Below are 25,337 nucleotides of genomic sequence, written 5' to 3'. Positions count from 1 at the left end.
TTTTAATGTTCTGTTTCTCCCTCCAGGCCAGTATAAAGGACTTGAAATATTTTTAAATAATCCCCTCAGATGAATTTCAGAAGTGCCATTTTGACTTTAGGGTTTTATTTTTTAAAATCACTTTTTATGCCTGTTTCCAGCATTTCTTATCTTCATAATCCATTAGGGCTGAATGATTTGCAGTCATTCATATCCTGTGATTGGGTAATTGAATCATTAGCTCTCAGCAGTCTCCCTGAGGCAAATGGAAACAGCTCTGGGCAAGCAGTGTTCTAGGGTCACTGGGAAAGTCTAAAAATAGGAGGCTGGAGGGACTGTGATGGCTTTAAAAGCAGCTACCTTATTAAATAGGGTTTGTATCAATATTGGAGTGAAGACAATCTTTCTGACTTTGGGTCTTTCACTTGCTGTTGTAATTGTTTGTGTTTAATACACCTTGTAGATGTGTGCTTTTATAATCTTTAATTTGGAAATAATGTGTCCTCATGATGCCTTCATTTCTCTAGATGCAGATATTTAAATGGCTGCAATTGGCAGAGTGACCCACGGATGGTATAAATTCATCCCCTCTCCTTGGCCTCCAGTCTGTGGGGCTAGAATTGAGACCATCTCCTCAGTTCCCTGAAAGAGGCTTGAATCAGTGTGGCCATGGGTGGGAACTTTTATCCAGAACCCAGCGAAGAACTTGACTGTCTGAACAAATGTATTGGGCTCTCGTGGAGCTTTAAGACATCTAACACATGTGGAGCTCTGAAGTCCAGGAAGAAAAAAAATATGTTTCTGAAAGTGATGATAAATAACTACTTCTAAAATGCTGCATATTTATACAACTGAGAGATTATTTTTGTAGATGCAATGTCTGTGAGCTGAGATACATGGGCAGTGCTTCAGGCATTTAAAAATCACTTTTTTACTCCTAGGGAGATGCAAATAAACAGAACTCTCTTGTTTCTTCTGAGTCTTTATACATTTGTTTTCTTTTTCCAAGCTTGTGTTGCCTCTAGAAACTGGTCTTATTTATTATAAAATCTTGTGATCCTGAATGCTATGGGATTCCCTATAGATGAAGGAAACTCAACACCAGTTCTGGTCTGTAAAACCTCCACGCTCTCCACTTCCATCACCCCTTCCCTCTCCTTTTCCTGTGCCTTTAAGATAAATAGTGATAACTTTAAATTAGCATATAATTTGTGGTGTCTAAAATTATATTTTTTACGCGACCAGCTCAAAAAAAAATTCCCAATTAAATTCTACTTCTGAAAAAGAAACATTTCAGGCTTATCCCTTATCGCCTTCTCCCGGCAGCCTGCACACAGCAGTTGAAGACTGAAACCATAATTATACACCCTAAACCTCTAGACGCAATTTTTAGGCACTACTTGCTTTCTGAGGGCTTTTTGCCACTCAGGGAAATGGCCGCTGAGGAGCTGGATGCCTCGTCGTTGTTAGCGCCCGGGCGCGATGAATTCAATGGCTGCTAACTTTTGGTATGTGAGTTAAATACACTTGTGTAAAACCCCACACGATATGTAAACTCTTCTGGCGGTTGGATTCCCCTATGGATCTGCCGGAGAAGGCTCAGAGACCCAAGGTTCGGAGCTACTTTCGTTTTCTCCTCCTCGGCTTGATTTCTTTCGTATCTTGCAACCGACTTCGAGCAGGCAACTTCGTTTTAATTGAGACAGGCCGATAGAGAGACAGGCAGAAAAAGAAAAGTGACCACGATTCAATCTTTCAAGAAGAAATAACCCCTGAAAATGGGGCCACACCGTCCCGACCTTCCACTTCGGGAAGAGATACTGATATTTTCTCTCTTTTTCTCACAAGACGTGTTTTCATTTGAAACAGGCCTGTTTCCCCTTCTTCTCCATCGTTCCCCCCACCCCCACCCCCACCCCCGCCTTCTTTTTTGTAAATTCCAGACTCCAGGGCCGCATCCTATTTCCCAGGTCCATTTCTCAGGTTTCCTGACGTGGATAGGGAGGATTGCCTCGAGGTTTTCCTTTCATCTGTAGTCTGCCGGTCAGTTTTCCCCGCCTAAGAGAAACGGGAGGTTTGCTGAAGATTAAAACTGCGCTCAAACGCTCTCCAGTGGAATTTGAATTGACGGCTAAATCAATAACAGATGAAGACTTTGTTATTTATATGCATTCCTTTTATATTCTGAATTGAGGAGGGAGGAGCGGAGCCGGTCGGTGGTCGGAGGGCTGATAGGGAGGCCCGCGAGACGAAGGGAGCTTCAGGGAGAGGCCTTTGCTTCGGGTGGAGACTGAAAGGCCGCAGGAAGAGCGCCTCCAAAACCTGGAAGGTTACGAGCGCCGCCGGTGGAGGATCAAGGCCGGTGCGTCTACGCGTGATTCGAGAGGCGAAGGAGGCTTCGGATCCGAGACGTACTGCCACACAAAGGGGCGGCCGCGACGCTTTCCAGTCTCTGGCAGCCCGCTGGGTCCATCTGACTCCGCTGTCCCGGCCAGCTTTGCAGCTACGATCTCCGGCTTTCCGAGACGCTCGGCCGCGCCTGACAGCGGGCCTTGACCGCACGAGCTGGCGACCCCAGGCCGGCTGCGCCGCCCTTCACTGTTGATCTTGACCATGCGGCGGCGCCTCACCAGGCGTGGAGCTCGCTCGCCATCTCCTGGGCAGTCAGCGGCATTGGCAGAGCTCGCCGTTTAGCTCCGCAACCAAATCCTCTTTTCCCATTCTCCAGCTCACCAGCAAAGCCTCCCTCCCTCCCTCCCTCCTTCCCTCCTTCCCTCCTTCTCTCCCTCCCTCCTTCCCTCCTTCTCTCCCTCCCTCCCTCCCTCCTCTTCCCTCCCTCCTCCTCTCCCTCCCTCCCTCCCTCCCTCCCTCCCTCCCTCCTCCTCCTCCCTCCCTCCCTCCTCCTCCCTCCCTCCCTCCCTCCTCCTCCCTCCTCCTCCCTCCCTCCCTCCCTCCCTCCTCCTCCCTCCCTCCCTCCTCCTCCCTCCCTCCTCCTCCTCCCTCCTCCTCCCTCCCTCCCTCCCTCCTCCTCCCTCCCTCCCTCCCTCCTCCCTCCCTCCCTCCCTCCTCCTCCCTCCCTCCCTCCCTCCTCCCTCCTCCTCCCTCCCCCTCCTCCCTCCCCCCTCCTCCTCCCTCCCTCCCTCCCCCTCCTCCTCCCTCCCCCCTCCTCCTCCCTCCCTCCCTCCCCCTCCTCCCTCCCTCCCTCCCCCTCCTCCCTCCCTCCTCCTCCCTCCTCCTCCCTCCTCCTCCTCCCTCCCTCCCTCCTCCTCCCTCCCTCCTCTCCCTCCTCTCCCTCCTCTCCCTCCTCTCCCTCCTCTCCCTCCTCTCCCTCCCTCCTTCTCTCCCTCCCTCCTTCTCTCCCTCCCTCCTTCTCTCTCTCCCTCCCTCCTTCTCTCTCTCCCCTCTCTCCCTCCTTCTCTCTCTCCCTCCCTCCCTCCCTCCCTCCCTCCCTCCCTCCCTCCCTCTCTCTCTCCTTCCCTCCCTCCTTCTCTCCCTCCCTCCCTCCTCTCCTCCCTCCCTCCTTCTCTCCCTCCCTCCCTCCCTCTCTCTCTCCCTCTCTCCCTCCCTCCCTCCCTCCCTGTCCCCGTCCCCAGCTGCCAGCTCCACGGTACAACTTTGTCTGCTGGACCTCGGAAATTATAAACCCAGGCGATGAGGTGGGGCGGCTGGGCATCATCTGAGCCAGAGAAAGGGAGTCTAGTTGTTCTAGTCTTTTCTATTTCTCTTTTAATTCCTTTACATCTCTAGTCCCATAGGGCAAACCGCAGCTATGCGGCTGCCAAAACGTCCGAAGAAGACACACCTGGACCTGGCAATACCGGAGAATCGTTGTATAGTACTGAGGTAGGAAGAGAGAAGACGGCAGGGACCCGTTGGAGCTGGAGTTTCAGACCTAGGGAGGCTGTAACTCCTCGAAAACAGGGCGAGTTTCCCAAAATGAGAGCCTAGGTTCCCTAAGTCCCTAGGAACTGAGGTTGCAGCTTGCGCCTACACCCCGCGCCCCTCCCGCCCCCCATGAAAGGACAGGGAATGGAATACGTCTCTGTTTCTGAGCTCCTAAGGAAACTCTAACAGAGCCCTGAGGAGCCCAGACTTGCCCAACCCCTACCCCTACCCCCACCCGCACCCCCTACCCCCGCCCTAGAGCAAGAAGAAGAGGCCGACTGCGTTCCCCAGAGCCGCCCAGTTGGTCGCCATAACTCACACAATAAAGTCTCAGCGCGCTGGTCAGCCTTGCCCTCCGGCGGCGCCTGTGTGGTCTCCGTGCCGGAGCTGGCGGTCTAACCAATTCCAGCTTGGCTCGGGGACCGCGAGGCAGGCTGCAGGCTGGGGCGGGCGCCAGTCACGGGGTAGCTAGGGGTCTTGGGACCGGAGGCAGGAAAGGAGGATCCTTAACCCTCCGGGAGGAGCCGTGGCGGGGACTGCCACATTGCTCCCAGCGAGGGAGCGCTGCCGCCCGCCACCCTGTTCGCCAGACCTCCGAACCCGCCAGCGGCCCGTGCGCCCCTGGAGGCGCTGAGCAGAGGAACGCTGCTAGTCCGCTGCCTCGGTGTGCCCAGCTGTTCCCGGCCGGTGGCTCTGGCTTTTCTGTTCTTCCACATCAGATCAGGGGAGCTCGTCCTGCACGCCACGGAGTGGATTAACACCTTGGAGTTCCGGTTTGAAGGGCTGCAGTCTCCAAGGTGACTGCTGGCGATTAAAAGAATGTAGCCTTTGGCCACGACTGGCCAATCAAGCTGTCTGGGTCCCCAGGCCAGCATTCTCCATGGACCTGGATGGTGACTCTTAGGAGCAGAGGGCTGGACCATGGAGAAGCACACCAGAAGTGATGTGAATCCTCCTTCCTGGGCGCCAAACTTAGGCAGAATTTGTGATGCATTCCTCTTCTATCAGCAAACTATGCCTGCGGCCGGGGACCTAGGGCTCAGGCAGCGCTGGGTCTTCACTGCTAGATCATGTGTGCAGAGTCCAGTCCAGAGGGATGAGGTGGGAAGGGACGGGGTAGGAGTAGCTTTGCTCAGGCCTAGCGACAGAGTTAATGGCCCCACCAGACCAAGGGCTCTCTGGACAAGCCAAGAAGTGCACCGTACTGGAAAAGGCCTCAGCTGCGAGTTAAAGCTGGTAGAAGCAAGCCTGGCCCATGCAGCCAGCGGAAAATGGGAGTGCAAAGCCAGTGAAGACCAAGAAGGACCCCAAGGGACCTTGAGGCAAATGCACCCGATGCCCAATGCCCCCAGCTGCCTGGAAACTCAGCCTGGAAACTCGAAGAGGCTTCACCTTTGCTCAACATGCCTTAGCTCTGCTTGGCAGCCTAGTCATTCGCCATCGAATATTGCGGGTGTTATCATAATACCCTGAATGGGGGGGAGGGGAGAAACGGGTCGGGGGATGTAGGCGGTGCTGAAATGACCGGCTTTGAAGAACCTGCAGGCAAAGTTTCGTCCAATCGTCTGAGCCTGTCCTTTTATTCCCGGTTGTAACTAAATACTGCTGCAAGCGCAGCCCAAGCCCTTTGTTGGAGATGTGTGAGCGCAGTCTCTACAGAGCGGGCTATGTGGGCTCGCTTCTGAATCTACAGTCGCCCGACTCCTTCTACTTTTCCAACCTGCGGCCGAATGGCGGCCAGTTGGCCGCCCTTCCCTCCATCTCATACCCGCGCGGCGCGCTGCCCTGGGCCACCACGCCCGCCTCCTGCGCCCCAGCGCAGCCTGCCGGTGCCACCACCTTCGGCAGCTTTTCCCAGCCCTACCTGGCTGGCTCTGGGCCTCTTGGCCTGCAACCCCTGGGCGCCAAGGACGGATCCGAAGAACAGGCGAAGTTTTATACTCCCGACGCGGCCGCCGGGCCGGAGGAGCGTGGTCGTGCGCGGCCTCCCTTCATCCCGGAGTCTAGCCTGGCCCCCGCGGCCGCTGCTCTCAAAGCGGTCAAGTACGACTACGCGGGTGTGGGCCGCGTCGCGCCGGGCTCTTCGGCCCTTCTCGAGGGGACACCCTGCTCCTCCGGCTTCAAGGACGAGACCAAGGGCCCGCTCAACTTGAACATGACAGTGCAGGCGGCGGGCGTCGCCTCCTGCCTGCAACCTTCGCTGCCCGACGGTAAAGGGTGGCCACGCTCCGCGAGCAACGCTCCCCGGGCCGGGGTGGGAGGTGGGGTGCAGGGGAGAGTGTGTAGAGGGAGGGAGCCGCCAGGGGCGGGCAGGCAACCGGGAGCGGGCCGGGCTGATTTGGGTTGGGGCTGTGTTGCAGGCCTGCCGTGGGGGGCGGCCCCGGGGAGGGCCCGCAAGAAGCGGAAACCCTACACTAAGCAGCAGATTGCGGAGCTGGAGAACGAATTCCTTCTCAACGAATTCATCAACCGGCAGAAGCGCAAGGAATTGTCCAATAGGCTGAACCTCAGCGACCAGCAAGTCAAAATCTGGTTCCAGAACCGGCGTATGAAGAAGAAGCGCGTGGTGCTGCGCGAGCAGGCGCTGGCGCTATACTAGCTCCCGGGGTGGCCCTGGCCGGGCCGGGCTGGGCCTGCCTTTTTTCACCGAGGCCTGGCGTGAAGGAAGTGAGGGGATAGGGCTTTTCATTCTGCTCCTTCTCCGCTGGTTCCAGGTACCCTCCCGCTCAGACAGCAGCTCCAGAAGCCTGCAGGAGATACGTTTGGAGACCTGGCCGGTTGAGCATCCACCCTTTCCCCTTTCTCAGAGAAGCCTGCAGAAGCTGCAGCACAACCTTGGCCTTGAGGCTTCCAGAATGGGGGTCTGGAGTCATCTGCCCTAACTTTTAGCGGGGGCATTATTATACCCAGGGCTCACTCTAGTGTCCTTGTACTTGGATTTCTGCTTCCACCTGATTAGTCTTCTTTCCCCCCACCCCTCCCCAGCCCTTTCTGCATCTAGCAGGCACCTAACTAGAGCTCAGAGTGGAACTGAATTTAGGTAGAACTCCCGGGCAGATTAGAAAGGGCTGAGGGCACAGTTTTGTCTCTTTGCAGCCAAAGTCCCTTGTGGCAAAGCCAGAATCTCGACTTTGGAGGAGGGAAAGGGCGCCGTCCCCCTCCTGTATGCCCTGGATGTTTTGGGAGGACAATAGCCATCCTAGACCTTCAAACTTCAGGAGGAAAAGGGAGTAAGGGCATGGTGGCCAAACTCCAGAGACACCTCAGAGTCCGGCTGGACTGACCCCTCCGGCTGGCTGGGCTGAATGGATTGGATACGTCCTTCCCGTGGATGGGATGAGGGAGGCTGGGGCTCCACAGCAAACTGCAGCTTCCAGAACAGACTGGTAAAATCCCCCTCCTTCTTCCACCTCCTCACACATGCCCAATGCAGAGCCCTTCACTCTGCAACTGGACCCCCAGAGCTGAGCTCTGGTGAGGAGAGCTGCTAGTTGGCTTTGAGGCTGGGCTGCACTAGGAGGAGGGGGAAATATCCGGGGGGAGGATAAGGGAGTGAGCCAGGAAGGGGGGTGTCCTACCTTCCGACTGTAAATATGGCTTTCCTGTCGAGGTAGGCAAAGGTGTCAACTTGTCTGTCTTTCTTGAATTACGGTAATGGACCACCACAGGGAGAGGTGAAGTCTCATCTCCCCCACCAGTCAACAGTCAGGAGGGCTAGGAAGGAGGCCCTTCAGATCCTCAGCCCCTTCTCTGCTCTAGACTGAGTAGAGAGAAGCAGAAGTTCCCCTCTCATCACTCTCTCCACCGCCCACCGGCCCCACCAGGGGCCCTGCCACTGTGCTCCTTCTGAGGCCATGTCTGACCGGCTCCAACAGAGCCTTAGAGACCCTGGGCCCTGCCTGGCTTCCTTTGTGGAGACTGAGGTTGCTGAATGCCAGATAGAGATGTCCTGGGTATGCTGGAGTGTCCTGCCTTAGCTTCAGGGAACGCAAGCGCCCCCCAAGCTCCTTCTACCATCTCTGCCCCTTTTCTGTCTCCTTCAGAGAAGTAGCACCCCGCCCCAACTCCTAGCAAGATGCCCAACAGCCAAAGAGTTGAAGATTCCTTACCAAAGTATGATGATGATTTATTTTCGGTGGAGGACCAGGCACCTCACGAGGAGTCCTAAGCCTCATCCCAACTGACCTCAGTTGACGTTTAGATGAATTGCATTTTCTCTGCTATCTAATAGTTTTCGTGCATGTTTTGTTTTGTTTTGATTTTGTCAAAAACAATAGCGTGTATATATCAGACATACAGAAATGTTTTGAGTGGAAATAAATATCCAAGTCCCAGTCATGCTGTCGTGGGACTGATGTCGATTTTTCAAAACGTTTCAGATTCCCTTCTAATGTTTTTCAGGCCACCAAATTCACTTTTCTTTCCTGGTTGCGGCTTCACTATGGGTGCTGACTGTTCATTAAAGGAGAAAATGGCTTCCAAGTCAGTGAGGAAATGGTGTATAAAAGCCTATAAACAAAATGTGTATAAAACATCCAAGGTGGGGGAACCGTGAGCAGATTTCAGCGTGTCTCACACACTAAGCGAACCCTCGGCTTGTTGCTGGCTGGAGCTTCCACATTTTGCCTAAATTCTCAAACTTTGAAGCTTGCTGTTCAGGGGGCTGCCAAGATATGTTCCTCGGGTTTCAATACAAAACATCTCTCCCTGCCATGTTTCTGGGTCAGCCTTCTTGTGGGCAGGCAACGCCCTGTGGAAATCCTCCACACTGGCACCTCTGCCTGAAACCCAGCAGACTCCCTTGGGAAACGTGGCCTCTGCACCCCCTAGGCTTTCAGAGCCTCTATCTCAGGCCAGGAAAGCCAGGGCCTGCTTGGTATTCACCGAGCTCTTGCAGATCCCAGCTCCCAGCTAGCTCAGTGATGGAAACTAAAGAATTGCTAGCTTTTAGTAAGTGGGAGAATTAGCAAAACCGTTAAGTCTCTAATTCCGAGCGTTCAGTGGTTCCAACTCCCCTTCCCTGAAGCTAATTTGATGAAATATATTTTAAACAGCTCCTAAAACAAACAAACAACAACAACAACAACAAAAAAAAAACAGGAATAAAGGAAACAAGAAGCTGCCGAGGGAGGCCCTATCATTAGAAATGTTTCCCCGCCTGGTGGGGCTCAGGGAGGTGATGGTACCAGAACTGAGTTTCTCTGAGTCCCAGAAGGTTTGCCCCCTTCAAGATAGCTGAACAAAGGCAGAGGCCACACTCAGACCTCAGGTCTGGAGGGCTGGGTAAAGGGCCAGGGAACCAGACTTAGACCCAGGCCTAAGACAACACAGGGAGACCATTTTTTTGCAATATATACCATCAAATCATTGTGTTCTTTTTTCTGTAGCCTGGGATGTAGGGTGGGAGGAGATATTCATGGAGACCACTCCCCAAAGAGATTGAAATTATTCTAAGTGTAAAATCTTGTCTGTTAATTGGAGCTTCAGCAGTGTTTTTCGAATCCATCCTTTCTACTGATCCATACGAATACAAAGGTGGTGGTGTCCTCTCTCCCTTCCTAACCAAAGTCCTGGCAGAGATTTGGAACCACCATGAAATTTGAAAGAAATAAATACCCGAGAGAAATGCTGAAATCGAAGTGTTTAACATTCCCTCGCACAAAGACAAATGCGTCCTCCGAAATGCTGCAGTCCAGGCAGGCCTCTTGACCAAGGAAAAGGTTTTTAAATGAGAAAAAACGGCTTGGTCTGGCATTCAATCGGCTGCGAGCTCAGAAGGCCGACCAGGAGACGCTTTTAAGGCCTGGGGGCTCTCCCCTCGGGAGGCGGGCTGGGGAGGCTTCCGGGAGGCGGGCGGGCGGAGGAGAAATCCAGAACCGTTGTAAATATTCATGTGTGTGGAGGTGGAGGGAGGGTGTGCCCCTTCATCCCGCCTCTCCCAGCTGCATCCACCCCCCGTTAGTGGGGAGGGGGGGCTCGGTGCCTGTCCGACCGTCCTTGGACAAAGGTAATCTCCCCACATTTTTGTTCTTCAGTCACTTGACTTAAGGAGCCCATTCCGAAGGCTCTGCAGGGAAGGGACTGGCTCTGGGTGCTTTCTCCGCGTTTCTCCTCTTCTTTCGTTTCCTAAAAGAGCATAAATAATTAAAGTTTGGCAGGGAGGAAAAGCTTTCTTGCAGAACTGTAGTGGCAATAAATGAAATGACTCAGAATCCCTTCCCCAGTCAGCTTTTACGAGAGCTGCCAGACAGTGTCTGTTCACGTTCTCCAGATACCACGGGCGCCCTGACAAAGTTAAGGTCAAGTTAGTGTCTTATCTTGGGTGGCTCGAAATTACCGCATCGTGTCCGGGCGCTGCGCGGAAAGCTACCGCTCGCGGAGCTGCTGGCTGTGCCCGGAGGGTCCGGTGCGCTCCCTGCGCTTCGAGTGGGGCCGCGCAGGCAAAGACAAGGCCACAGCTCTGGGATCTTCACGGTAGGTTCTCGAGCGGGACGCGCGGGTCGGGAAGCTGCGGTTTTCGGGGAAAGGATGGAGGAAAAAGCTGGGGCCAAAGGGCGAAGCGGACTGGGCCCAGAACGAAAGCCTTGGCTTGGGGGTGGGGGTGGGGGCCCGTGCTAACGCGCAGAGAGGGGCCAGCCGCCCCTTTCCCTCTGCACCCGCGCGCCGCTGCAGATGGCGCACCCTCCCCCGCCAAAGCACGGTTCCAGCCCGAGCGCCGTCGCCATGTCGTTGAACTTGAATGGTTCGTCCTCCCCCACTTCCCTCTTTAGCGGTCAGCAGGCTCCACTTTGGGAGCAGCGGGCTGCCTGCGCCCCACCCGTGCAGAGAGAAGGTACCAGAATCTTGCGCACTTGCAGACACATAAAGACCCAGCCGGGGGCCCCTGCGGTCCCTGCCCTGGGTCCTGAGCAGCCTCTTGGCTTGTGTTTAGTGTCCGGGGAGCCATTTTAGGAGACAGATCCAGGGGCGTCGACTACGAGCCCGAAAGGGAGAGAGGCTTGGGCCGCGGATGGAGATGGGCAGGCAGATAAGTGTGCCGGCGGGCTGGGCTAAGGAGAAGGGGGCGAGCTGGAGTCAGGGCGAGAGTGCCAGCTGCGTGGAAGGTGCACACAGGGTGGGCAGTTCTGGGGGGGGGCTTCTTGCCCTCCAGTCCCACCGACCTGTTTGCACAGTGTTCTGAGAGAAGCTGAGATGGGAGGGGGGCGGAGAAGAGAGAGTGGGAGGGAGAATGCGGAGGGAGGAGAAAAAAGAGGAAGGGGGGAAACATTGGCCAGAAAATAGATATGAGCTCTGATCACCCGCCTTTTTTCTGTCTGTCGGCATGGTGGGCAGAGCTCACGGCACCGGCACTGCAGCGGCCGGGGCCAGGGTGGGAACCGTCTTCACAACCTGCACTGCCTGTCCTGGGCGTAGGGCTGAGGCCCAGGACCAGTGCTGGGATTGCCTGGCAGAGGAATCCTGGGGAGAGGGGCAACTTCCTGCCCACGGTTCTGGGATTTGGGTTTGGGGAGCTTCTTTCTGAGACACTGATTTTTACCTTTGGAAAATGCTGGCTTTCCCAAGGCGGGAGCCCAGGCCTCGCTTGGACCCCCCCAGGCTAAAAAAGAGGGACGCAGCCACTGCCGAGGAGACTGAGGCCTCGGGGCGAGTGGCTGGGGGGCCCGCAGAGCCGAGTGGAGAAGAGGGGCTTGAAGAAGGAGCCAAGAGCTTCTGAGAGCCCGCCCCCCACCCCCCAGAGCCAACGGACCTCCGGGGGGCCCACAGTGACCCTGCAGGCCCGAGGGTGCCGCAGGAGCCTTGGAAAGGCACGGCACGGATGTGTAGGCCTTGGCGGGGCTCCGACGTCGAGAAGGGGCTGGATGTGAGGCTAGTTGGTCCCAGTCCAGGCCATAAGGCAGAGAGGGTGAGGAGGGCGGAGGCACCGGCGTTTTGTCTCCGCTTTCGGGAAAGCGGGAAGCCAGGCACCCTGAGAGTAGGACTCCAGATCCTTTTGTTCACCAGACCCCCCAGCTTCTAGAGGGCCACGGGGTATCTTCGCTGGCTGAAGTTCCTTCTTGCTTTAGCACTGGGGGAGAAAAGGCAGAGAGGTGACAGGGAGAGAGACAGAGGTGGTGACACATAGCTAGGGGAAAGGAGGAGAGGATCAGGGGACAGACTGAGACAGGAAAGGAGGGGAGTAATAAGAGGAAGGAAGAAGAAAAAAGGAAACGGGGAAGTGAGAGAAGAGAGGACAGGAGAGAAAGAAGTGAGAAGAATGAAGGGAGACAAGGAAGGAGAAAGAGAGACAGAAAGGAGAGAGGGCAACAAGGCCGAGTGGGCACCGAGGCCCTGGGCCGGGTGAGCTCCTGGTAGGGTTTTGGCGTGAGTTTTTTGAGGCTGGCATTCTCGCTCCCGGTCGTCCATGGAGAAAGCCGTTACTCCGCAGCGTAAGCGCTGGGTAGAGAAATATGTAAATCAGGGCTCCTGGCGCCCCGAGAGAGGCGCAATTACGCCCCTTGAACAAGAAGCAACAAGCTCCCGGCGGGCAAACTGAAAAGGGTGGCGGCGTTGCGGGGGAGGGAGCGCCTGCAGGACGGGGTGTGGGGGGTGGGAAACTCACACCCTCACACCTAGTCCCCTGTGCCCGCAGCTGGGGCTACCCCCTCAGCTCTCCGCTTCTTTCCCTTCCCCCTTCCTCCGCCTTCCTCCCCCTCCCTCCTCCTCCCAGCCGGCCTCGGTCCGCGTACTTAAAGGCGCGGGCGGGCGCGGGCGGGCGGCCCAGCCGGGCGGTGGCAGATGCACCCAGCAGTGGCAGCCGACGGCGGCGCACAGGTGACCTGCCTGAGGCACAGCCTGATCAGGGGGCGCCCGGGGAGAGCTGGCTGTAGAGGGAGGCCGATCCGCCCCCAGCGCGCGCGCGTCTTGGCGCCAGGAACTGTCCCGGAGTGTGTTGGCGAGCACTGATATAGATATAAGGACATTTCTCTCCATGGCGTCACGTGACATAATTACCACCAGAATCAATCAAGATGAATAGCACGTCAGCTCCCGGTGGGGATTTTTGCTTAGTTGATCCTGGCCCAAGCCTCTTGTGCAATCGATGGCTCAGGTTGGCGGCGCGGGGAGCGGCCCGGGGCTCGCCGGCGCGCACGCCGCGGAGCCATGAACGACTTTGACGAGTGCGGCCCGAGCGCAGCCAGCATGTACCTGCCTGGCTGCGCCTACTATGTGGCCCCGTCGGACTTCGCCAGCAAGCCGTCGTTCCTGTCACAACCGTCGTCCTGCCAGATGACTTTCCCCTACTCTTCCAACCTGGCGCCGCACGTCCAGCCCGTGCGCGAAGTGGCCTTCCGCGACTACGGCCTGGAGCGTGCCAAGTGGCCATATCGCGGCGGCGGCGGAGGCGGTGCAGGGGGCGGCGGCGGCGGCGGCGGCGGTCCCGGCGGGGGCGGCGGCGGCGGCGCCGGTAGCTACGCTCCCTACTACGCTGCAGCGGCGGCGGCAGCGGCGGCAGCGGCGGCGGCGGCCGAGGAGGCGGCCATGCAGCGCGAGCTGCTCCCGCCCGCGGGCCGCCGTCCGGATGTGCTCTTCAAGGCGCCGGAGCCGGTGTGCGCCGCGCCCGGGCCGCCGCACGGCCCCGCGGGCGCCGCCTCCAATTTCTACAGCGCCGTGGGCCGCAACGGCATCCTGCCGCAGGGCTTCGACCAGTTCTACGAGGCTGCACCCGGGCCCCCGTTCGCCGGACCGCAGCCCCCTCCGCCGCCCGCGCCGCCGCAGCCCGAGGGCGCCGCCGACAAGAGCAACCCCAAGACGGCGGCCAGTGGCGGTGGGGGAAGTCCCTGCGCCAAGACGAACCACGGCTCGGAGCCCAAGGGGACGGCAGAGGGCGGCGACGGCGAGGTGCCCCCAGGGGAGGCGGGGGCTGAGAAGAGCGGCGGCGCAGGTAGGCACCGGACGCGGGGTGGGCGGCTGGGTTCGGGGGCCGCGGGCGCGGGGGGGGGGCGGAGGGGGCCTTCCTCTGCTTGCGCAGTTTTATGTGCTACTTTATAAGCGTTCGAAGGGGTTTATACATCCTATAAGATTTCCCGGGCCGTTGTAAAGCGTGTTTACGATACGAAACCAATTTAGGTGGGCTTAAGGTAGACTTCGATGAGGACATTAATCGCTGCAGAGAGCTTTCCCCCAGTTTTGTGCGTGCGGTGAGGGGGATTGGTCCTAGAGACCATGGAGGGAGGGAGGAAGGGAGGAGAGATTTTAAGCCAATTTGTGAGTGTGGACACTCGAGCCTCCTGCTTTTAAAGGGGTGGGGTGGGGGGTTGGGGAGAGTTTGATGCTTGAACTGGACTTTATCCAAGCCGCTGGCTGCCCGGCGCGCTCGTGTTTCTCTCCCTTCCGAGTCCAGCTCAGAGCCTGCCTCGCCCTCTGCTTCCCCACCTCGATGCCAGGCCGTGTGTGTGTGTGTGTGTGTGTGTGTGCACGTGTGTGTGGCTGGGCGTGAACACACGTCCACGCCCGCACTCTCTACTGTGACCGCCCATATATCATCCCCCACGACGCAGGCAGGGCCTTTCAGCGGCAGCAGGGGACGTCCCCAACGGGCCGAGGCCTGGCCCTCGCGCGGGCCCGGGCGGGCGGCCGGGGGGTGGGCAGGCAAAGGCCCCTCTCACCTCTCGGTCTTTTTGCCTTGCAGTGGCCCCCCAGCGATCCCGAAAAAAGCGCTGTCCCTACACCAAGTATCAGATCCGCGAACTGGAACGGGAGTTTTTCTTTAACGTGTACATAAACAAAGAGAAAAGACTCCAACTTTCTCGGATGCTCAACCTCACTGATCGGCAAGTCAAAATCTGGTTCCAGAATCGCAGAATGAAAGAAAAGAAACTGAACAGAGACCGTCTGCAGTATTTCACTGGAAACCCCTTATTTTGAGAGCTCCAGGAAGCACCCCTCTCCCCTGAGCCCCACTCACCCACTCTCCTCCCCACCAGCCTGCCCTGGGCAGGCCCAATGTCCTTGGGTTTAATGACGCCTCTTCTCTGTGGAACTCCACGATTCCTTCCCACGGTCAACTCGGGACCTCCCAGCGACCACTGCAGCCTGCGGACGAGGTCGGGGACTTGGCCGAACGGATCCTAATAAGGGGAAAATGGTAAATGCAAACGTCCCTTTACAATTTTGCCGCCAATGCGCTGTTGTTCTCCCTCCCTCTCTCTGAGCTCCCGTGGGCACGCTGTGGGATCTGTAGAGAGTTAGGCCGAGGGGCTGGAAGGCGCTTGTTTTTGCTCTGAGTTTAAGGGACCGAATCCCTTCCCCTTGGTGAATGCAGATTATTTAAACTCTGGGGAATGTACCTTTGGTCTGTCGTATCAAGGCATGGGTCACTGTCTTTTGTGTGAATAAATGGTTTCTAGTAAAATGGAGGTTACAGCTTCAATACACTGTATGAATTTTCCTCTTTGAAGAAGTTTAGTGTCTGATTAGGATATTTTAGTGGCCAGAACCTTCCCTTCCAAGCAACTGAAAATCAAGTGAAATGCTTTTTAATTCCGCTAAAATAAGGAGTCGTTCCCTCCCATTCTTTCTAGGCTGCACTGGCATTAAAAATCACTTTAGGGATGAATCTCTGAATTGAAGACGTGAGCCAGCCACACTGGTGCTGCCTTCTTCAGGCCATGAGGTTGGGGCAGCAGGAACCTAAGAAACAAATCTCCTTGCCCACCCCACCCCCAATGTAGTAAACTTGGAATTCCTGAAAAAACAAAAGAAACTTTAAAAAAAAAAAACTGCTTAGGAGATCCAAATTCACTCTTAACAAGCTGTCAAGGAGGAAGCGTCCCTTAAAAGAAGAAATTAAAACTAGAACCTGTCATTGGGGAAAAAAAAGTTTGCTAAAGGGAAGGTATCAGTGGGTGGAGAGGGCCTGGGTCCTTGTTAGTGTCACACGGGCCTGGAGCAGAGAAGGTAACCCCTCATCCCTGGAAATAGGGCCCAGGGCTGCAGATCCACTTCTCACCACATTTACTGCTTCAAGGTAAAGAATGTGGTAGGGGCCACACTGCACTTTATGTTGCAGGGCCAGGCCAGGCTGTTTACAAAACCTTGAACTGTCTAGACAACACCATAAAAGCCAAAGTTCTAAACAGCTTAATTGGGTTATATTATACACCTTCTGGTGGGCCCAAAGGAGATTTCCGCAAATGTGCAATAAACTGGAAGAGTGAGAAGAGCTTCTCTTTCTCTGAAAAGAATAAAGTGAATCTTATGACGTGTAACCTCTCGTAAGCCCAAAGTCAAAAAATAATCCATGAGAGGCACAGCACCCCATGCATCTTCCAAGGGGGCATGCATTTCCAAATGCAAAATTTTTTTGATTACCAAAGCTTTTGGGGGGAAGGAAAAACATAAGTGCATAAGTGTATGCCTTTGAACTTCCAAAATGTCAAGGTCATCACCTTTAACCTTTCTGAATAATTAGGTGCCTTAAGGTTCTTCTGTGATATTCAACTGCCACCCACTGTCATGCACACATGCTCACATACATCCAGACCCACACACACGTTTATGACCACACAGAATCATATCGGGGGCTCACCATAAATCTAAGCCAATTCCTGATTTCAGGATCAATAACCTTAATTTCCCTTCAAACGTTTGTGTAATTCTATAGCAATTGACTGCTTTTAAAAATACTGGTTATATTAAAATGTCTACCAGCATGCTTTTAATACAGCTAAGAAATGCTGAGATTGTTTTGGGTTTTTTTGTGGGGGGAGTCATAGATAGCGGTCCTTTAGTTCTAATGAAGAACCGAGGTTTTAAAAGCAGGTATTTGAAAAAGGAAGGTATTACAGACTTACTTCGTTATATTTGAAAAAATTTGTCACCCTATTAAATAAATTATTGCACTTCTTATGATATGGAACAAAAGAAAATACATTTATACTGTTTCCAAAAATGTTCCTCAACCTTTGGTTAAAGATGCAGTAGAAACAAAGCCTACAGTGGAATAACTTCGTTCTGAGGGGGATTCCTTTGTTTGGAATTCTAGGCATCCGTTACAGTGTCAGTGCCCTAGTAATGTGATCGTTCCAGGAGATTAAAACTGGTTTATTTCTTTCTCTCTCCACCTCTCTCTCTCTCTCTCTCTCTCTCTCTCTCTCTCTCTCCTCTCTCCTCTCTCTCTAACTGCGTCTAAATGTAGCAAGCTTGTATGTCCACCACCGTAGGAGAGCCGAACCTAGAGATACAATTTCGCGTTTGCCTGGCCTTGGAGAGCCACACGGGGGCGTGCTCACGTTCCAGAAGCCGCATTTGTCGGAGAGGCAGCGGTACCATATCTTTCCAATACTGGATTCTAATAGCGGTTAGAAATCGCGGAGGTGTTTGGTGTTTGTTTATTCTAAGCAGCCGTGAGGTTGGGAAGTTGTATAAAGCCAGAGGAACGGGAGCAGATTCCTGAAACAAGAGATAACCTAATCGTTGTCTTCTTAAAGTTGTTGCAAAGAATACCTCGGTATAACCTGGTGGTGTCGAGGAGAGGGTTTTAAAAGACAAATATGTGCATTTCAAAATAGGTCATGCCACTGCGAGTTAATTAAATTACGGAAATCAATTTTCTTGGTGGTTTGAGTGTGGAGAGCCATAGGAAGGTAGAACCACCCCTGCCCAAAACCGCGTCCTCCTTGCACGCTCTCCGAGCGCCTGGGGTGATTAAAAGGCTTTTGTTTAAGACAGATCAGGGCGCCGGCAACTTAGCTGAGTGTGGTCTCAGAAAAATGAGACGCGTGGGGACCTAGCGGGTCATTCTGCGCGAGGAATCCCCCTACCCCCGGTCGTGCCTGGCGCTTGGGGCTACCGGTAGCACCGGGAGGCGCAGGCAGGACTGAGTTGGGGCTCCCGGGCCAGACTGGGCTAATGTGGCTGCGGGGAAAGTCAGGCAGTCCGGGAAACGTTTGAACTTCAAGGCGTCGTGGAATGGGGAATGCATTTGAAGCAAACGGGCTTTGCTTTTGACAGAACCCTGGCCAGCCTTCCAAGCCGTCTGCTGGCCTTGAGCGCCGAATTTGATTTTGGCACAAGCTCTTGGAAGCAGTTTTCTCACTGCGTGCCCTCCTCGACCCCACTCCCACCCTGAAAAGCCCCTGACATTGCGGAGGGCCTGTGCCACCATCCGCCGTCCAAAAGGGAAGTTCCAACATGAAGGGTGGCAGTTCCTTCTTTCCCGAAGTTCATTGTAAGTACATGCAACCTCGGAATTAGTGAGGACCTCCTCAGCCCCGCTGTCTCTGCCCCCTCCCTCCAGGCCCTGGACCAAAGACTCTGGGTCCACCCCTGGGAGTTGGCATCTGCTTCAGTGGAGGCTGGGGGCCATGAGTCTCCCCACCCTATGGGAGGCGCCAGCCAGAGGCATTGATGTTCCCCACGCATACCCTGGCTCCTGCCTGTCTGACCGTGGGTCCAGCTTAGCTATTGTGAATCGACATTTCCGGGAGCCTAACCCGGGCCTCAGTCCAAGTGGGGTGAGAGCCCCCCTCCCCAAATGTCGTTGCGTTCCTCTTTAGGCAGCTCCAGTGGGGGCGCTTGTGGCCTTTCAGGGACCTTTGGCTTTGGCTGGCAGCCTCCCCCAGACCACGGATGCTTAGCAGCCTGCAGTTCCTTTCCTCTCAGCAGCGCCCAAATTGAGCCTGAAAAAGGCCAGGGAATTGGATCAGGATTTCTGGGGTCTGCAGACCTGACCCTTCTTGATCATTCGCAGCGTGTGGGGCTCATAGAGCATAGCCACATGCCTTGAGTCGCTGAGGTCTCAGATCCTGAAGTGGAGGGAAATTGGGAGTAGTCTTTTGTGTCTGCAAAGGGAAGAGGTCCCTAGACTGCTGGTCCTTTTGCATGTCTCCTTAGACCCCTCTTTGCATTGGTGGTGGCTTCTCTAGCCTCCCCAGTTGCCCCCTTGATTTCTTTTCACATTGGCTGGGAGATGCACGGTGCACTCTGGAAGGGTGCTCTGAGGAAGCAGCTTTTAAAATTTGTACCCATCCACTCTGCCCCCCAAAAGTGGCACAGCCCTGAGAGGCCACTCAGGGCCCAAATTCAGGGTGAACCTAGACCCAGGTCCACTCAGGCCCAGGGCCGCTGCCCTTCTTCCCGGTGACAGGAGAGCAAAGATGCAAGCCATTTCTTGAATTACAAATGCTAATTTCTTGCTAAAGCGACCCTTTTAATTTTTCTCTGGAAAGAACTGTGCCAGGGCGAAGGATGTCTTGGTACAATTGTGGATATTCATCTCCTTTATTGCGCAATATTGATTTATTATTAATGGTAACTGCTCTAACTGATCTAAAGATGATCGAAAACAGCAGCTACGTAGCTGTATTAAATACTTGTAAGCAAAATAAAGCCTGGCCTTGAAAGCCTTGCTTTTTCATTCCATTTGCTTTATCTTAGCCTTAGAGTCTTAGGCAAACTTTCCATCCTCCCAGGCTCAGATCATTATCTTGTATTATTTCTGTTTTGCTTGATTTTTATAATAAAATCTCTCTGAAATATTGGCAGTCTCTGGCCTCAAGGAGCTGGTCTGAAGACAGAAATTTGAAAAAGAATAAAAGAGAATTTTGTAATAATAGATCCAAAATTATATCTGATACACATTTTTCCCCTGTGGGTGAAGAAGACCTATTTAAAACCAAATCCAATGTGGGAGTGACTTTTGAGCTTGAAGGCACAGGGAGCTGAAACAAAGTCCCCCCACATTCGGAAGGCAGATCCTGCCTGTCCTGGCTCATGGCAGACCTACCCGTTCGGTGAGGAATCGCTGGGTTTTAGCTTGATGTTTTACTCATGTATAAATAAAGATTATGAAAGGGCATTTGATGGGCATAAAATTCTCGATTAGATTGAACACTCTTGCCTCTCTTGTGTGATAGAGAGAATTGGACAACGGAGTTCCCAGCAGCTCCCTTGGCCAACAAGCAAAGAGAGGACAGTGCTGGGGCGCCAGGCTGGCGTCAGGGCGCCTGCCACGAGCGTGTGCAGCGGGCACTTTGTCCAGCCCTGGGCATGCTTAGCTGTGGCTGAGATCATGATCTCCGCCTTGAGAGAAAGCAAATTTCAGGGTGCTAGTCAGTGGCTGTTAGCTTTGAACAGGACCTTAGCAGACTAGAGTCAAAAGTTGGGTTTTTTCCCTGCCTTCCTCACTCCCCCACCCCCAGGCTTTAAAAACACTCACCCCTGCCGAAGGTAATGTTTAAACCTCCGCTTCATCCGCGGCATCCCGCAGCCAGAGCAGTTAGAGGCGCCAGGCTTTTAACCTGACAATGATGTTGTATTTGAACAGCTGCGTAAAGGTTTAAAAGGTCTGTCTCACTGCCACTGCGGAGTTTTTTAAAAGGGGTTATTGTTTGGGCGAGGGCACTGTGAGGGGACAGCCGAAGCTGTCCCAAGGCCGATAATAATGTCCAACGACTATTTCCACCAGGCCAGGGGAGATTCCTTTTGGGGAGGGGTGGACAAAGAGTTTGTTGGGAAAGGTCTTTGTGAAGGAGCGAGCGGGCTATTATGTCCCCCAGTAGGCTGAGCATCAGGTTCCAAAAAAAAAAAAAAAAAGTTCTGCTGAGGCAGAAACCCAATTTGCCCACAAGTTCAGTCTCTGGGCCTGAAATCCAAGGCCAGCCCATGACAGGACTAGTGTGGGGAGAAGAAAACACGGATGCCTTCCTGGACAGAGAACTGGTTTACGATCAGAGTTTCCAGGGCCCTTTTCCTCTCCCAGATGCAAGAAAGGGGATCCGGGAAGCCGGATCGGCTCCAGCGCCCTAGCCGGGGTCCCTCGTCTAGGGCAAGCCTTTGGAAATCAAGGTTAAAGCTCCCTGCTGCTGCCCGGAGGCCACGGCTTCCGAAGGACCGCTCACCGCCTGCAACCAGAGAACAAGGGAGGAAGTTTCTCATAAAACTCTGAGTTTCCATGGTGGTGCTGGTGGTTGTTCTTTTAATGAGGTTGACCACAACCCCAGACTAAACCCTCTTTATAGAACTTTCCCTCACCAAAGGAAACAGAGGACTGAGGTTTCCCCACCTCCTTTTTCCCTCCCTTCCCTTACCCAAGCAGAATCGAATCATGTCAAATACTTTTAGGAATTGTCCAAAACTATAAAACTCAACTTCTGACAAAAGTATGCTTTTAATATTTGACAATTTGTGTTAAAACAAAAATTGACCTTCTTGGTTAGCAGCGAAGGGGAAAAATCAATAGTATAATTTTCAATAATTCATAAAGCAAATGCCATTATGCTAAATCTTAACTATTAATCTTATCCTTTACAAAGTCTCAATTGATTTGTTAATAAAATATCTTCCCGTGTGTGGCAACAGCGGGTATAACTCTTTAAAAACCTTCAGAAGCCAGAAAATTACCAAGTAGCCCAAGAATGTAGATGAGAATTTTATTGATCACCCTGATTCTTCTTAATATGTATTAATAAATTCCACAACCTTTTGTGCCTTGCACTTGTCAGAAACCAGTGCTTTTACAAAATCCATAAAAGGAAAACATTTTTCTGTGCAGAAGAACCAAATGACACCTTTGCATCTCTCTCTCTCCTGCTTGGCCCAGTCAGTTTTCTAAAACTTCTGGAGTCTGAGGGCGAGAGTTTCCTCCTTTCCTAGAAAACATTCTTTTCTCTCTTCCTTCCTGTTTGCCCTCTACTATCAGGGCGTGTGGGGAGGGAATCCTCGGTTTAGTTGGTTTAGTTCTTCCGCTGGGAACCCGGGGGATGCTTTCGCGGATAGCGAACTGCTGGCGAGGGACTGTCTCGGGCTGAAAGCTCCCAGCGGCCCGACCCTCAGAGATTGGGGTGTGGTTCCACGGAGAGCCGAAAGCTCGGGTAGCCCACCGGGGCGCGGAGGCGCCGGGGGATGGGGCAGGCGGGCCGAGTCAGAGGACAGCGCCGGGGCCGGGCCGGTCCTCGGGGTTCCGTGGGGCCGGCCAGCTGCGTGGCCGGCCAGCTGCGTGGCCTCTCGGCTCTCGCGGCCCTTCTCGCCTCCGCTCCCCAGGATATCTTGGCCGCGTCTCCGCACCAGACCTCTTTACTGTGGACCCCTGGGGTGGTATGTCTCAGAGCCTGGGGAATCCAACTCACCTTCCCAGGTTGCCTGGGACAAAATGAACAAGGCTGGGCCCCCAACCCCGCCCTGGCCCCGGCCCTCTTGGGCGCCTTCTGCCTGGGCGTGTGCGGAGAATGCTTCTGTGTGCTGGCGCCACGGCGCCCCGGCTTCCCTCCCTGCGTGTGTCCTCCCGGAGACCCCTCGGGCCGAGCCTTTCCTTCCGCCTGCGGGGCCCAGCGGCTGGAGTGGGGGACGCGAGTGGGGCGGGCGGGCGGGCCGAGCGAGCCCCGGGAGGCTGGCGGACGGCGGAGAGTGCTGGGCCGGTTGTTTCCAGCGCGCACTATCGCGGGCGCGTAGTAGATGTCGCTGTTGTCCGTGCTTACGCGGCCGGCTGGCCGGGCTCTGGAGCACGTGACCTGCGAGGAGGCTGCGGCTCAAGGCCATTTTCAAATCTCATTGGCTTGGTTGTCATGTGGTCGACAGAGGCATCCACAATTACACGGGGAATGTTTTCGTAGAGATGTCAGCCTACAAAGGACACAATCTCTCTTCTTCAAATTCCTCCCCAAAATGTCCTTTCCCAACAGCTCTCCTGCTGCTAATACTTTTTTAGTAGATTCCTTGATCAGTGCCTGCAGGAGTGACAGTTTTTATTCGAGCAGCGCCGGCATGTACATGCCACCACCTAGCGCAGACATGGGGACCTATGGAATGCAAACCTGTGGACTACTCCCGTCTCTGGCCAAAAGAGAAGTGAACCACCAAAATATGGGTATGAATGTGCATCCGTATATACCTCAAGTAGACAGTTGGACAGACCCGAACAGATCTTGTCGAATAGAGCAACCTGTTACACAGCAAGTCCCTACTTGCTCCTTCACCACCAACATTAAGGAAGAATCCAATTGCTGCATGTATTCTGATAAGCGCAACAAACTCATTTCTGCTGAGGTCCCTTCGTACCAGAGGCTGGTCCCTGAGTCCTGTCCCGTTGAGAACCCTGAGGTTCCTGTCCCTGGATATTTTAGACTGAGTCAGACCTACGCCACCGGGAAAACCCAAGAGTACAATAACAGCCCCGAAGGCAGCTCCACAGTCATGCTCCAGCTCAACCCTCGTGGCGCGGCCAAGCCGCAGCTCTCGGCCGCCCAGCTGCAGATGGAAAAGAAGATGAACGAGCCCGCAAGTGGCCAGGAGCCCGCCAAAGTCTCCCAGGTGGAGAGCCCCGAGGCCAAGGGCGGCCTTCCAGAAGAGAGGAGCTGCCTGGCTGAGGTCTCCGTGTCCAGTCCCGAAGTACAGGAGAAGGAAAGCAAAGGTCGGTATGAGCAGAGTTGCCACCCCAGCGGGGCGCGCAGCCCGGGAACCCGGCAGAGAGAGGGAACGCCTGGGTGCCCAGTGCCGAACGCGGCAGCCTGGGGCCCCGACTGGCAAGTGCCACTCCTCCCCGCTCTTAGAGGGGCAATCTTAGTCCCGAGATGGTTTCCGCTTTTCCCGCGCTGCCCTCGCCCTCCTGGCTACTCCTGGCCCCGCGCTGATGGCGCCCCGGCAGAGGAAGGGCTTGCTGGGTTTATTTTTCCTGAGCTAGACCTGAAATGCAACAAAAGAGCGCAAATGAGACCTGCGGCTGGTAAACACGGCCCCAGAACCTCCTTTCTCCTGCTCAGATTTGTAGTCCCAGCCCTGCCTTTCACCCAATGATGATTTTAAGGTGGTCCAAGGCACCGTGTTCCTGTTCAAGTGTATGCACCCCGCATCCTGCGAGCTTGGGGGCGGCAAGGGGAATGAGGTAGCTGGGCCGGTTGGTGCTTGGGCCGAAGAAAGAGCAGGGCTCCTTGCCTCTGCGGAGCTAGGTAACCTTGGCTTTGTCTGGGGAAAGTGCCTCAAGCTTTGCAATCCATTTGCAAAGTGGGCAAAGGCAGAAGGGGGAGAGAATGGAATGTGTGTGGCCCACCCAGCAGGGCCAGCCTGAGGGCTGGGCAGGGCAAAGAGCCAGGGGCTCTGGCTTTTCTGCCCCTGATCCTCTCCCCCAGTGCTCAGAGTTGGGCCACAGCAAGGAGCTACATTTCTGGGAGAATGTTTTTGTGTGGGGGCAAGAAGGCATAAGAATTCAGGAAATTCTTGGGCACACAACGATGCCCAAGCAGGGCGGAGAAGGTGTACTCGGTTATCTTTTGAAAGAGAATTGGTACCTATAAACCTGGCTGTGCGGGGCTCCCTGCCTGCCTAGGAGAAGTGGGAAAGAAGAGGCAGACATGAGGATCTGAGGAAGCAGTGGCGTTTGTAGGCTTGTCAGGCTGTGACTTGCTTCTTCCACTCTAGTCCCGTTGTAAGATTATCACTTAGAATGTTGCTGGTGAGATCCTGAAAGTTTACTATTGTACTAATATTTTGTGCAGGTCAGAAAGGAGAGAGAGAGAGAGAGAGAGAGAGAGAACACTGACACAGAGGGCAAGAGTACCCACCCATCGTGTCATTTTGGGGTATTTTAACTAATCTGGCATCATTTACAAATCCCTTCCAGGGCCTACTTCGTGTGAGTAATGTGTAATACCAGCATTTCCCAAAGGGCCTGGCTGCCAGAGGGGTCATGGCCAAGGGTACATTTGAACAGACTGAGAGAAAAAAAAATTCTTGATTTTTTTTCTTCTTCTCCCTTTAATTTTGTTAGAGGAAATCAAGTCTGATACTCCAACCAGCAATTGGCTCACTGCAAAGAGTGGCAGAAAGAAGAGGTGCCCTTACACTAAGCACCAAACGCTGGAATTAGAAAAAGAGTTCTTGTTCAATATGTACCTCACCCGCGAGCGCCGCCTAGAGATCAGTAAGAGCGTTAACCTCACCGACAGGCAGGTCAAGATTTGGTTTCAAAACCGCCGAATGAAACTCAAGAAGATGAGCCGAGAGAACCGGATCCGAGAACTGACCGCCAACCTCACCTTCTCTTAGGTCCGAGGCCCGTCAGAGGCCAGGATCGGAGAGGGGGCACCGACTTCCAGGGCCGAGTGCTGGAGGACTGGGAAGGCGGACACAAAACCTTCATTGCTCTTTGTTTTTTGATTTTGTTTTTGTTTTTTTTTGTTTTTTTGTTTTGTTTCCTGCTAGAATGTGACTTTGGGGTCATTCTGTTCGTGCTGCAAGTGATCTGTAATCCCTATGAGTATATATATATATATATATATATATATAAACTAGCACATGTAATTTATTATTTTTTTCATCGTAATGCAGGGTAACTATTACTGAGAATTTTCGTTTGGGTCTTAACTTATTGGAACTGTAGAGCATCCATCAATCCACTCGTCCATCCAGCAATGTGACTTTTTCCTAACACAAAAGGTCTGTGTGTGTGGTTAGTCCATGAGCTCATGGTGTTTTGAGTACATCCAGTACTTAAAAGTACT

At 54.2% G+C, this 25,337-nt stretch overlaps 3 protein-coding genes across 3 annotated transcripts; all 3 read left to right on the top strand.

Annotated features, from left to right (window-relative positions):
• Positions 1-5,384: 5,384 nt before the first annotated feature.
• Positions 5,385-6,463, top strand: HOXD12 (homeobox D12; the record flags this gene model as incomplete). Its single annotated transcript, XM_082658792.1, has 2 exons — positions 5,385-6,074; positions 6,225-6,463. The coding sequence occupies exons 1-2, from the start codon at positions 5,501-5,503 to the stop codon at positions 6,461-6,463; spliced, it is 813 nt and encodes a 270-aa protein (XP_082514918.1). The 5' UTR covers positions 5,385-5,500.
• Positions 6,464-13,005: 6,542 nt separating this feature from the next.
• Positions 13,006-14,769, top strand: HOXD11 (homeobox D11; the record flags this gene model as incomplete). The annotated part of the gene is made up of 2 exons (XM_082658347.1): positions 13,006-13,786; positions 14,534-14,769. 2 exons carry the CDS (start codon positions 13,006-13,008, stop codon positions 14,767-14,769), a joined length of 1,017 nt encoding a protein of 338 aa, XP_082514473.1.
• Positions 14,770-22,296: 7,527 nt separating this feature from the next.
• Positions 22,297-24,882, top strand: HOXD10 (homeobox D10; the record flags this gene model as incomplete). Its single annotated transcript, XM_082658036.1, has 2 exons — positions 22,297-23,251; positions 24,605-24,882. 2 exons carry the CDS (start codon positions 22,297-22,299, stop codon positions 24,880-24,882), a joined length of 1,233 nt encoding a protein of 410 aa, XP_082514162.1.
• Positions 24,883-25,337: the final 455 nt, after the last annotated feature.

This window comes from Grampus griseus, assembly GCF_964374135.1.
Source record: "Grampus griseus genome assembly, chromosome: 7".
Classification (NCBI taxonomy): Eukaryota; Metazoa; Chordata; class Mammalia; order Artiodactyla; family Delphinidae; genus Grampus; species Grampus griseus.
The sequence above is the reverse complement of the archived record's forward strand: the minus strand, read 5'-3'. Positions and strand labels throughout refer to the sequence as shown.